Source organism: Populus alba, chromosome 1 (genome assembly GCF_005239225.2).
Source record: "Populus alba chromosome 1, ASM523922v2, whole genome shotgun sequence".
NCBI classification, from domain to species: Eukaryota; Viridiplantae; Streptophyta; class Magnoliopsida; order Malpighiales; family Salicaceae; genus Populus; species Populus alba.
In genome coordinates, this window is record NC_133284.1 from 10,817,170 (window position 1) to 10,831,165 (window position 13,996).

Here is a 13,996-nt window from a genome sequence, read left to right on the forward strand (position 1 = left end):
GAAGCTTCATAACTAACTTATCTGATGTAGAAGATTGAAAACGAGAGAAAAAAAAAACTAAATTAATAAGACTAATATATAACCTAATAAAAAGAAAATATAAAAAATAATATAATATTAAAAAAAAATTTATAAAAAAATACTTAAAAAAATTTTGATGTTGAAGAGTAAAATTAAAAAATTAAATAAAAATAACATTAACTATAACTAAAAAGGATCAGTGATTTATTGTAGCGTGAATTACTGTGAACTGTGAGTACTTTCATTATGGATTGCATTAATTAGTGGAGAGTGGTGAGTATGCAGACCCCAAGCGCCTGGCTGCAGACCTGCTCCCTTAGGTCTATAGATCCCACAATGAAGAATAACAAATTTGTTTGGCGGAGAATGGTAAGGTTGCAGACCTCGGTGAGCAGGTCTGCAAACCTCCTTCTCTGGGTCTGCAGACCCGCTCGATTGAGTATGCACACCCGCGTGCTGGGTGCAAACTCGCCAACCAAGGTTTTTTTTGACCTGCACTTGGGTTCGGTAGACCCCCCTAGAGGTTAGAGACTTGTGTGGCTGGGGCTGCAGAGAAGGGAAATGAAAAAAAATAACATTTATTATTATTATTATTATTATTATTAGGTAATACTTTTTTTTAATTATTACTATTAAAATTTTAGTTTGAAAAGTTTAATATTATTAATAATATGATAAATATTATTATTTGTATTCTAAATAATATTATCTTTATTATAATTAAAAGTATTAATATTGAGAATATTATTATTGTGATATAAATATTATGATTTTTATTATAACTAATATTAAAATTACCATTATTTACAATAAATATTATTACAATAAATAAAAATATAGATTTGATTTTAAGGGTAAAATCAATTGTTATTATTGTTGTTGTTAACTTGGATTTGACATCACCTTCCAGATCCAAGAAACTTAGGGCTGGAAAGGTGCACCCGATCCAAGTTGTTTGGGAATGGAGGGAGTGCAGACCTAAGTCCCTTGGGTCTTGCAGCATCGCCTGACCTAAGACAAATAGGTTTGATGTCTTGAATCAAGTATAATGGGTTCGACGTTGCAACAAAACTCAAGGCTTTTGGATTTGACATTTAAGATGGACTCAAAGCTCTTGGACCAGATGTTGCAGCAAGACCCTCTTAAATATGGGTAAGTTTAATATTATTATTAATATTAAAAATATTATTATTTTTTATTATAATTAATGTTATCGATATTAAAAATATTATTATTTTTATTATAATTAAAAGTATTAATAATTAATAAATTTGGAAAAAAAACTATTATTAATATTGAAAAATAATAATAGATTTGATTTGAAAGGTAAGATTAAGAATTATTATTATTAGTATTATTATTTATTGTTATCATTAGTAAATTGAAAAAAAAAATATTATTACCTTCGAAGAAAAACCATATTTTTTAAAAAAAAAATATAAAAAATATAAGAACATGGACAAACAAGTTAAATATTATTATAAATATTATTAAATTTACAATAAATATTATTACTATATATATATATGATTTTAAGGGTAAAATTAATTGTTGTTGTTGTTCTTAACTTGGGTCTGACTTCACCTTTCATACCTAAGAAACTTGGGGCTGGAAAGATGCATCTGACCCAAGTTGCGTGGGAGTGGCTAGAATGCAAACCTAAATCTCTTGGATCTTGAAGCACGCTTGACTCAAGACACTTGGGTCAGGCGTCCAGACCCAAGGCAAATGGATCCAGCATCCTAACTCAAGTTTAATGGGTTCGGCGTTGCAGCCATACTCAGGGCTTCTTGGTCTGACAGTTAAGATGGGTTCAAAGCTCCTGGGTTAGGTGTTGCAGCAAAACCTACTTAAACATGAGTAAGTTTAATATTATTATTAATATTAAAATATTGTTTTTTATTATAATTAATGTTATTGATATTAAAAATACTATTATTTGTATTTTAAATATTATTATTTTTATTATAATTAAAAGTATTAATAAATAATAAATTTGAAAAAAAACTATTATTAATATTGAAAAAAAATAATAGATTTGATTTGAAGGGTAAAATTAAGAATTATTATATTATCATTAGTAAATTGAAAAAAAAAATATTACAATCGAAGAAAAACCATATATATATTTTTTAAAAAAATATAAGAACTTGTACAGATAAGTTAAATATTATTATTAATATTATTAAATTCATTAAACATTATTACTATATAAAAAATATAGATTTGATTTTAAGAGTAAAATTAATTATTGATTTTATTATTGTTGTTGTTGTTGTTGTTATTATTATTGTTATTAACTTGGGTCTAACATCACCTTCCAGAACCTAAGAAACTTGGAGTTGGAACGGTGCACCTAATCCAAGTTACTTGGAAGTGGTAGGAGTGCAGACTTAAGTTTTTTGGAACTTGCAGCACCGTCTGACCTAAGACACTTGATTCTAATGGGTTCGATGTTGCAGCTAGACCCAAGACTTTTGGGTTTGGCATTTAAGATGGACCTAAAGCTTTTAGGCTAGTTGTTGCAGCCAGACCCACTTAAACATGAGTAGTTTAATATTATTATTTGTATTATAAATATTGTAGCGCCCGGGGGACATTGTCTTTGCTATTTGTAAGTAAAAAATTATCGTTGGGTCATACTACCACCAGGACCCAATGGCGCTAGGTCCTACTGGACCCATCAGCGTTGGGTCCTGTGATCAACGGGAACCATTAAACAGCGTTGGGTCTTGCCAATAGCAAGACCCAATATTGTAATTTTTTTCTTTTTTCTTATTTATTTTTTTCACACTGGTAAAGAGAAATTATTATTAAATTTGAAAAAAATATTATTACTATTAAGGAAAAACAATAAATATTATTTGCAGGGATTAAAAACTATAAAAAACTTGGGCCATACAAATTTATTAATATTATATATATTATTAATTTCATAAAAATTATTAAATTTGAAATAAATTTTATTACCATAAAAAATATAAATTTGATTTGAAGTAAAATTAATAATAATAATTATTATTAACTTGAGTTTGGCATTCCCTTCCAAACCTAAGAAACTTGGGGTCGGAAAGAGACACTTGACCCAAGTTGCTTGAAAATGGTGGTAGCGTAGGCTCAAGTCCCTTGGATCTTGCATCCTTAACTGACCCAAGACACTTGGCTCAGGTGTTTGGACCCAAGCTTGGGTCTGGCTGCAATGCCAAGCCTCAAGCTCTTGGGTATTCCTTTATAGATAGACTTAATACTCTTAGGTTTTAGATTATTTAATATTTTTTTATAAAAAAAAGGTTCGTTAACGGCGTAGCGCAGACCACCTAACAAGTAAAATTATTTAATTATGACTACAACTATCCACCCTACCTTTCAATAAATGATTAATAATTAAGATGGTTGAGGTTTTGGATTCAAATATTCTAATCCTTCAAACATTTTTTTTTAAAAACTATCAATATATTACACCATCTATCTATCTTAACTTTTAATTTTTTAATATGTCAATGTGAGTAGCACATTGATAATTGATTTTTTTAATATATTACTATGGAGGACATAGTTTTAAAACTTGACCCGGTTAAGTGAGCGGGTCACGGGTCAGATAGGTTGACTCGGATCAACCCAAAAAAATACTTAAAACTGCCGAATTCACTTGACATATTGTCTAATCTCATCAAATGCTTGAAACTGCCGAATGCACTTGACATCAACAAATTCAACACAATATAGTATGCATAGTTTATTTGCAGAATAACTACCGAATGCACTTGATAATGGTATTGGCAAAAGAATCATGGTAATAAGCATCAAATCATACACAAATAATGGCATTCTAGAGTTCATGATAATAAACAATGACAGCCCCATCATCGATTAACATTTAAAACTGTAAACAGAATCGTTTTTGGTTTTTTTAAATTAAAGCTATTTTATATTATAAAAACTTGTTATTATAAAACATGTTCTAGTTAAGGAGTTATTGATATTTCAAGTTTAAAATGATGATACAAAACCTTGATAAAAAAATATATTTTTAATAAATATATTTTTATTTGTTTATTCATTGATGTTGGAGTCAAGAAGAAAAAAAAATACTAATTTAAATTTATTTTATTTTTATAGCTACGTAATATTTACTAACCCTAAAGTTGAAAGTATATGTAGTTGAATATTTATTGGCACCAGAGTAAGAATATTTCACGCAAACCATCATAGCATGAACCCAACAAAATGTTAGTAATTTATGACAAAACCAGCAATGTAGCCTGCTTCAGGCAGGATATTTAAGGGGTGATAATATCTTTCATTTTGCGTAACCAATCCCGTACCGTAAAATCTCTGTTGATCATTCAGGGTTCCTAGTGATCATAATACTAGATGTCGACTCTTTAAATAAGATCATTCTCCATCAAAGAATAGGATGTCAAAAATCTATTCTTTTTAATGATTTTATTTTTAAAGCCACCGTGATGTCAGGTACGATATTTATAATTAAATAAATCAAGAACTATGTGTATTAATAAAAACAAGTCATTAATATTAATTAAAAATAAAACTAGAAAAATTAAAACGACAGATATAGTTCAAGATATTTAATTTTTCAAGATGATATATTTATCTAGTTGTATTTATTAAATCTTGTTTATTAAAATATTCTTTCTTTTTTTTCAATAAAAAAATAATAAAAATAGTTATACATATTAAATTAATTGAATAAAATAAAAATAAAAAACAAATGTTGTGCAATGATGCATATGTTACTAATCAATCAACCTTCATGGGCTATCTTAATATAAATTGATAAAATTCAAGTAAATACAAACATTCGGTAGGCAGAGGCGACACGTCGCACATCTTTGAAGTCAACGGGCACTTGAGAACTCTCTGAACCTCCCATATTTTAGAGCTTTTACCTCTCCGTTTCTGATCTCTGGAAGAAGAGACCATGGGAACTCGTCCACTTCTTCGTTTAACCTTCATCTTATTCATAATTATACTTCTTTTCACATGTTCATGGTACTCTTTAAACCTACCGGTCTTCTCTGATCCACCTCAGGCAACCTCATGGCTGTGCAACTCCGAGAGCAGAGTTTTTGCTCACTTGGGCTCAGTTTTGGAGACCGAAATTCACAAACCGAGAGACCACATGGAAGATGTCCCTCACCATCCCTTAGACCCACTAACCATGCGAGAAATCTACAAGGTGCGGACCATACTCTCAACCTATCCACCGTTATTGCCTTCTTTCCCAGCTATTCACTCACTATCCCTTGACGAGCCTCACAAGGATTTGGTATTGAAGTGGAAAGAAGGTGATCCTCTCCCTCCCAGGAAAGCCCTTGTGATTGCACTGTTGAATGGTCAGTCTCATGTGCTCTGTGTTGACTTGGATTTGGGCCTGGTCACAAGCAACAAAATCAACCATGGCTCAGGTTACCCGATGTTAACGATGAACGATATTTCGGTGGCAATGCAAGTGGCTCTCTCTCACAAGGAGTTGAATAAGTCTACCATCAAACGTGGGATCTCACTGTCGGATTTAACCTGCATCACTCCATCAGCAGGGTGGTTTGGGCCGGATGAGGAAGGAAGGAGGATCATAAAGGTCCAATGCTTCTCAAACCAAGGCACCCCCAATTTCTACATGAGACCACTTGAAGGGCTGACCATGACAGTGGACATTGACAAGAAAGAGGTAGTGAAATTCACTGACACAGGCGGAGGAATTCCTGTTCCTAAAGGCACCGACACTGATTACCGATTCAAGTCCCAGAAAGAGCCACCCAGGATGAAGCCGATAAATCCAATATCAATCGAGCAACCATTAGGGCCTAGCTTTACAGTTGAAGATGGGCACATAGTGAAATGGGCTAACTGGGAGTTCCATCTGAAGGCTGACCAGCGAGCTGGCATTGTGATTTCACGAGCCATGGTTAGTGACTCAGAGACTGGGGTCCCTAGGAGTGTCATGTACAAAGGATTCTCCTCAGAGTTATTTGTGCCCTACATGGATCCTGACGAGAATTGGTACTTCAAGTCATATATGGATGCTGGTGAGTTTGGTATGGGAGCGACGGCATTGTCACTTGTGCCTCTAAATGATTGTCCCAGGCACTCTTATTACATGGATGGAATATTTGTGTCATGGGATGGGAAACCATATGTTCAGCCGAGCATAATTTGTCTGTTCGAACGTTATGCTGGCGATATTAGCTGGCGGCACTCGGAGATCCCGGTCAATGGATTCAATGTAAGTGACATTATTGTTGATGCCCATAAATTTCTGTGATTTTATATGTATTGCCCTGAATAACAAGCATAAGGAACAAATGAAATGTCATGAGATGAGACGTGAAAATCCTCCATATACTTGATGGATATGCTTTATTAGAGAATAATATAAATCATATCTTGAATATTATTTAATAATTTAAGCTATTGAATTGAAATGATTCTTCAAGATGGTATCAGAGCCTTGATAACTAAGTGATCATGAGTTCGAATCTCAGAACTTCCATTTATTTAATAAAAATCAAGCACAAGGTAATGCAGGTTTGTACAATTTTCAAGTCCAAAGAGCTTTTACTTGAGAGAGTGTATTAGAAAAAAATATAAATCATATATTGAATCTTATCTAATAGCTTAAGCTATTAAATTAAAATGGTTTTTCTACATGCTTAACTGCCTTACTAGTCATAAAAAATGTTCAAGGTGCACCTCTAGGTATTTAGCCAAATCGAGATTATAAGAAGCCTAGTTCCAATGCAATATCTGCTACTGTCTATTGCGCACATGATTTTACATCTTATTGCTACATTTTTGCTCAAGGTTGCGCTTAAAAGGAAACTATTTATGCCTTTTCAAACACTGGGATTTTTTCAGATTAGAGAGGCAAGACCAAAGGTGTCACTTGTGGCTCGAATGGCGGCGTCGGTGGGGAACTATGACTACATATTTGACTGGGAATTTCAAACTGATGGTCTGATCCATGTTGCGGTAAATCTTATGAACATACTTCAGTTTTGTCTCCCTTTTTTGGTGATTGAAAATAATACACTGATGGATTGATGGCACTCAGTATCAGTGAATATTGATAAGATCTAGGAAGTGTGTGTGTAAATGGATGTTTATTAAGCCATTAATTTTATCCCTGTTCCTTATAAAAATGGCCTCCACTCACGCTAACCACATTATTCAAAGCAGGTTGCTCTTTCAGGGATGCTGATGGTGAAAGGCACTCCACATCAAACTGCGGACCAAACACCGAACCAAGAAGCAGCTTCAGGCCCTTTAATCTCGGAAAATCTCATCGGTGTTGTCCATGATCATTTCATTACCTTCCATCTTGACATGGATATTGATGACACTAATAACACATTTGTTAAGGTTAATTTAGTTAAGGAGGAGACCTTGCCAGGTCAATCACCGAGGAAAAGCTACTTAAAAGCAAAACGAAACACAGCGAAAACAGAGGATGATGCACGAATTAAGCTTAAGCTCTATGAACCTTCAGAATTTCATGTTATTAACCCTTCAAGACGGTCCAGGCTGGGGAATCCGGCCGGGTACAAAATCGTCCCCGGCAGGAATGCAGCTAGCTTGCTCGATCACCTTGATCCTCCACAACTAAGAAGTGCTTTCACAAACAATCAGGTATCCATGCCACGATAACTGTGAATATGACACTTTATTTCAGTATTTTTTTTTTGTTTTTTTTTTAAACTTGTCTGCTAGATATGGGTGACACCTTATAATCGGAATGAACAATGGGCTGGTGGACTCTTCACGTATCAGAGCAAAGGAGACGACACCCTTGCTGCGTGGTCTAAGAGGTAATACAGAGGAAACTCTGCCCGCACATGCAAATGAACCCTCACACGACATATCTGCACCATTGCATTATAAAGTAAAAGAGAAGTGTCATCTTTTGCAAGAGCTTTACTGTTGATCTAAAGCTACAAATTTAACTAATTAAATAGAGGACTTGCTTTCATGGCCAGCAGGAACAGAGCAATTGAGAAGAAAGATATTGTGTTGTGGTACACCCTGGGATTCCATCACATACCGTGCCAAGAGGATTTTCCTATAATGCCAACCGTGTCCTCGAGCTTTGAACTAAAGCCCGTCAATTTCTTCGAAAGCAATCCAATTCTAAAGGCAGCACCCATGTTTGAGAAGGACCTGCCTGTTTGCCGGCCAGCCACCTCTGCTTAATCAGTCGTCGTTTGCTGCATTTATCCCTCTCTTATCTCATGTGAACTTGTAATGAAACATATCTCAGTGTGTTGATGCATAAACTCTATTGATACGGATATTAAGTAAATAATTTAGTGATAACATAATACTAAAAATATGGGAAAAACATTTCAATTTTTTAATTAAATGATATTGTTTTCTATTAAAATTATAAAAAAAACTAACATTTTTTTAAGCTAACACGATTAGATTTTATTTGAGTTTAACTAAATTAATTGAGTCAAAAGTTGATTGATCGGGTCACTTGAGCTTAATTAAATCAATATCTGCTGAGTTTAATAAACATGGTTGAAGAAATTACAAAGCATAGAAGGGAGCGTCTTGGCATTGTTTGGGAGTGAATTTCAATTTATTTTTTTGTTAAAATTTAATTTTTAATTTTTTAAATTATTATTTGTGGATTATTTTAATATAATAATATAAAATAAATTTTTAAAAATAATAATAAATATTATTTTAATATCTTTTTAAATAAAAAATACTCTAAAAATAATTATTATACCTTTACATACTCTTCATTCCAGCTACAGTGATTCACATCTACGATGCGAACTTTTTAATCGTATAAATTATATAAATTATAAATAACTCGCAAGTTGCAAGATATAAATATCTGGAATCCTGGTGATTCCTTGCCACGGAATGATTCTGATCCATCCACGACGATGGATTCCAAGAACATGACATCAAAATGTCGGGTATACTCTTTTTTTTTTTTTTTTAATTATTATTATTTGTTTATTATATCGGTGAGATTACATTGTTATTCGCCTCCCCCAACGAGAACTACTGAAAGAATTAATTAACATCTCATACGAATTTCTATATATTTAGATTGCTTAATTAACGAAGCATGTTATGGATAAAATTATTCTCTCTACAAAACAAAAACTACCAAACATTATTATGATGCTTCACTATTCATATGTAAACATATAACGAAGCAACTCAATTTTTTTCAAACCCCCTTTTTTTTAAATTCTACCTTCCAAACCTTTTCCTTTCAATTTTATTATTTAATATTTTATTAATTTTAAATTCATCATCATAATTTATTTTAATTTTTTTAATGAGATTATCTTAATCTCATTAACCTCTTTAATGGTTAACCTCTTTAACCAATAATTAAAGAAGATTATATACAATTTAGCTCTTTCTAATATATTTTTTCATGTTTTTATTTAACGTATGTTTTAATGGAAAATAAAAAAATATGAGTTAAAAAGAGATTATTGATGATATTCAACGAGGAATAATTAAGGGGTCATAATTAAAGCAAGTTAAATACGTATAATAGAAGATTTTCACGTTGTATCAATCTTTGGATGAGGATATCAATGGTAAAAAAAATGTTAAAATAAAAAAATATTTGTCGCCTAAATGCACGTTAATTGTCATCTCTTTGTCGCTTTTCATTTCTCGGATACCACTGAAGTTTATTTTTAATTTCTCGGTTTTTGCATTTTTTTTTTTTAATGTAGATTCTCTTAGCTGTTCGTTTCCACTCCTTCCTCTTTATATCACACACTCTTCCACTCTCTCACAAAACAACAAATTAACAGTAAATAACCAGAAACCAAGATAAGAGATGGAATCAAGAAATTTCCTCCGTTTCCTCTTTATCTTTCTTAGTGTATCTCTTGTCTTGTTCTTCACATGGGTTCATCTCCCCTATGCTCCACAACCAAACTCCACCACTGACCTCCTCGATTGCTCCACCAACTCTCCCTGGTGCACCTCCAAGAACCGCTTTCAGCCTATCAATAAACCATCCACCGCCGATAAGATCCTCGAAAAACCACCAAATCCCAAGCACCGCAACCACGAAGCAGACACTCCCCATCATCCTCTGGACCCCTTAACAATCTCAGAGATCAACAAAGTCCGTACAATCCTAAAATCGCACACCCTTTTCAAGTCATCATCTCCCTGTGCTTTCCACTCTATAGTCTTGGAAGAACCAGATAAAACACTTGTCCTTAAATGGAAAAAAGGAGACTCCATGTTACCAAGAAAAGCAGCCGTGGTCGCACGCGTGGCTGGCAAGTCATACGTGTTAACGGTGGACATAAGTTCTGGCGAGGTGGCTGTACAAGAAACTGGTTCTCGCTCAGGTTACCCCACCATGACAATAGAGGACATGACATCATCGACGTGGGCCCCTCTATCGAACGCTGATTTCAACCGTACAATCATCGAGCGTGGAGTTGAGCTTCAGGACCTTGCATGCTTGCCAATCTCTTTAGGTTGGTTTGGTGAAAATGAAGAGAACAGGAGATTGATTAAGGTGCAGTGCTACTCCATGAAGGGCACTGCAAACTTTTACATGAGACCAATAGAAGGGCTGACTGTTTTGCTTGATATGGATAGTAAAGAAGTGGTGGAGATATCAGATAAGGGGAGGGACATACCTATACCAAAGGCAGCCAACACTGATTATCGCTATTCTGTACAGGAAATCAATCCCGAGATGATGTTTGTCAATCCAATTTCAATGGAGCAACCAAAAGGGCCGAGTTTTACGGTGGAAGATGAGCACTTGGTCAAATGGGCTAATTGGGAATTTCACCTTAAACCCGACCCTAGAGCTGGTGTGATCATTTCTCGGGCTAAGGTCCGGGACCCAGATAGTGGGGAGATGAGGAATGTGATGTATAAAGGGTATACTAGTGAGTTGTTTGTGCCTTACATGGACCCCACTGATGCATGGTATTTTAAGACATATATGGATGCGGGTGAATACGGGTTTGGGTTGCAGGCCATGCCACTTGACCCGCTTAATGATTGTCCTAGGAATGCCTATTACATGGATGGTGTGTTCGCCGCTGGTGATGGAACTCCATACGTCCGATCACATATGGTTTGCGTGTTCGAGAGTTATGCCGGTGATATTGGATGGCGGCACTCGGAGAGTCCAATTACGGGTATGGAGGTAAGAAGGTTTGGATCCGAGAATTTAATTTATTTCAAACATAGTGTCTCATCATTTGTATATAAATTAACTAAATAAACCATTATAGTTACCAGAAACTGATCAATCCAATAAATTATTGGATAACCTTTTTAATCAAAGTTCTATTTAGATAAAGTTTGATTTAAAAATGATTTGGAAGTAAATCCTATCAAACCATGTTAATCTAATTACTTGAAATTTGATTTGAGTTGAGTTTTATTTTAAACTGGTTTAAATATTGATTTGGGCGTGCTAGAAAAAACATGGTTAAGTATTATTATTTTTTTAATCTAAAATGATATTACTTGGATTGAAACTGTAAATTTATTGTTTTAACATGTAAGATTCAGTTATTAACTTGTCCAAGTTGTCGTCGTACGTGTAGACGTGTTACTGAGCTGTCGACTTTATTTTTTTTTCTTCCCTCTCCCGTAAGTCGTTTGTTTTACGTTGTTTTGGCAGATTAGAGAAGTTAGACCAAAGGTGACGCTAGTGGTTAGAATGGCAGCATCGGTTGCGAACTATGATTACATAGTTGATTGGGAGTTCCAAACTGATGGACTAATCAGAATCAAGGTTAGTGGCCACTTTCAATGTCTTTCTTTCCTGGGATGAGGACATCCTATTTCCTGTTCTTTGAAATAATATTGTATACAAAAGTAGTCCACTTTAGAATTTTCAACATATATTAGGGATAGACATCTTTCAGTGGTCGGAGTTTTTCTTGATCATCATGCCTACCACTAGTCGGAGGATGTCACGTTTGAACTTCTATTTGCCATTATGCAATCATAACAGCTGCTAAGTATGTAATTGGGCACAGGTTGGACTCAGTGGTATTTTGATGGTGAAAGGCACCTCCTACGTGAACACGAACCAAGTTCCGGGTCAACAAAATCTCTATGGCACCCTTTTGTCAGAAAACGTAATCGGCGTTATACATGACCACTACGTCACATTTTACCTTGACATGGACATAGATGGCTCTGATAATTCCTTTGTAAATGTAAACATTCAAAAGCAACGGACCTCTCCCGGAGAATCACCGAGGATGAGCTACTTGAAAGCTATAAGAAATGTGGCAAAGACAGAAAAGGATGCACAGATTCAGCTCAAACTTTATGACCCATCCGAGTTCCATGTGGTTAACCCGATGAAAAGGACTCGGGTTGGAAACCCCGTTGGGTACAAGCTGGTTCCCGGTGGCACGGCTGCTAGCTTGCTAGATCATGACGATCCTCCCCAAAAACGTGGTGCATTTACAAATAACCAGATATGGGTCACTCCATATAACCAGAGCGAGCAATGGGCTGGTGGGTTATTTGTTTACCAGAGTCAAGGTGAAGACACTCTTGCAGTGTGGTCTGAGAGGTATGGATTTCCACTCAAATAAAAAATCAAAATATTACTCTCGCAATTAATTTTTGTCATCCTTGGAAATCTCCAGTTTTCCAACATTTCCACTTGAATCGGTTTTCTAATTGAATCAAGGAAAAAAAATGTCATGGGCTTGAATCTTAATTGGAGCAAGTCATTTCGCCTTCGCCTTGAGGGAATTTGATCTCGAATGTTATGTGGGCTCGAGCCCCAGGGTCGTTAATGCAAAGTTTTTTTTTAAAAAAAAAAAAAATTTTACTACTCAATTCATAACCAGAACGCATTGAATCCTTTTATAATATCTCGTGACAGAACTAATCTGATTAAATATTTCAATTTCTAACAACTTATGGATTTCTTTTTTGAACAAAATGTTGATTTTTCATTTCTTTTTTCAGGGATCGTCCAATTGAGAACAAGGACATTGTATTGTGGTACACATTAGGCTTCCATCACGTACCGTGCCAAGAGGACTTCCCTATAATGCCAACCGTATCATCGAGTTTTGATCTGAAGCCCGTCAATTTCTTTGAGAGCAACCCAATTCTCCGGATCCCACCTAACGTTGAAAAAGATTTGCCTGTTTGCAAGCCTGCTGCTTCAGCTTGAACAGCCAATTGTAGCTCTTCCATCTGCATGTATATGCAGTAGCAGAGTAAAAACCTGGAGATCAATAATGTAGATGAATGCTTCAGAATAACACGCAAAAAAATGAAGAAAAAAAAAGAGAGACGGTGATGGATTAACCAGTGTTTTATGACCACTTTATGGCTACGATCGAGGCTAGGTCAGATGGTATTGCACAAAACACTAAGCATTTCTGTGTAGCAATTTTAATGTGCACTCTTTTATGAATCAATGTGGATTAAAATAGTTAGATTTTCTTGAAATTTCAATTTGGTTATCAAGATTTTTTTAGCATAATTGAACACTTTTGAATTCAAATTAATATTCAATTGCATAATTTTTTGAAAGAAATAGTTGGATCAATAGTTAATTGATCAAAATAAAAATGATGTTAAAATAAGTAGTAACTTTGAATTTCATATAAAATGTTTATTTTGATCTCCCATTAAAAAATAGATGATTAATTTTTTTAGTTTTTAAAAATTTAATTTTGATAAACAAAGTTTATTTTTTTTTAATTTTCCAGTCCTTTATTGTTAGAGGACAAAGAGAAAATTGTCATGGTGAGAAATAATCGTTGTTTAAACCTATTTCGGCTATTAAAATAGTTTAAAATTAGTGTCAATGAATTTCATTCAGTGAGAGGAGCCTTATAGTGATTGTTTTCAATCTTGATATTGTCTAAAAAAAAAATTAAGTTGAGGATGAAAAAATTTATTCAGTTTGATTTTATGATTTGAGCCTCTTTTGGGGCTTATTGGATTG

At 34.2% G+C, this 13,996-nt stretch overlaps 2 protein-coding genes across 5 annotated transcripts; both read left to right on the forward strand.

Moving 5' to 3' along the window:
- The first annotated feature begins 4,855 nt into the window (after positions 1–4,855).
- Positions 4,856–8,401, forward strand: LOC118036096 (amine oxidase [copper-containing] gamma 1). Of its 4 annotated transcripts, none has more exons than XM_035041796.2 (5): positions 4,856–6,268; positions 6,901–7,014; positions 7,222–7,671; positions 7,753–7,850; positions 8,019–8,401. In XM_035041796.2, the coding sequence occupies exons 1-5, from the start codon at positions 4,964–4,966 to the stop codon at positions 8,230–8,232; spliced, it is 2,181 nt and encodes a 726-aa protein (XP_034897687.1). In that variant the 5' UTR covers positions 4,856–4,963; the 3' UTR covers positions 8,233–8,401. The 4 variants fall into 4 exon arrangements, with proteins under 4 accessions (XP_034897687.1, XP_034897688.1, XP_073263236.1 ...); XM_035041797.2 differs by having other exon boundaries at positions 8,022–8,401; XM_073407135.1 differs by having other exon boundaries at positions 7,813–7,850.
- Positions 8,402–9,762: 1,361 nt separating this feature from the next.
- Positions 9,763–13,494, forward strand: LOC118036097 (amine oxidase [copper-containing] gamma 1). The gene is made up of 4 exons (XM_035041798.2): positions 9,763–11,206; positions 11,690–11,803; positions 12,051–12,598; positions 13,003–13,494. The coding sequence occupies exons 1-4, from the start codon at positions 9,863–9,865 to the stop codon at positions 13,211–13,213; spliced, it is 2,217 nt and encodes a 738-aa protein (XP_034897689.1). The 5' UTR covers positions 9,763–9,862; the 3' UTR covers positions 13,214–13,494.
- The last annotated feature ends 502 nt before the right edge of the window (positions 13,495–13,996 follow it).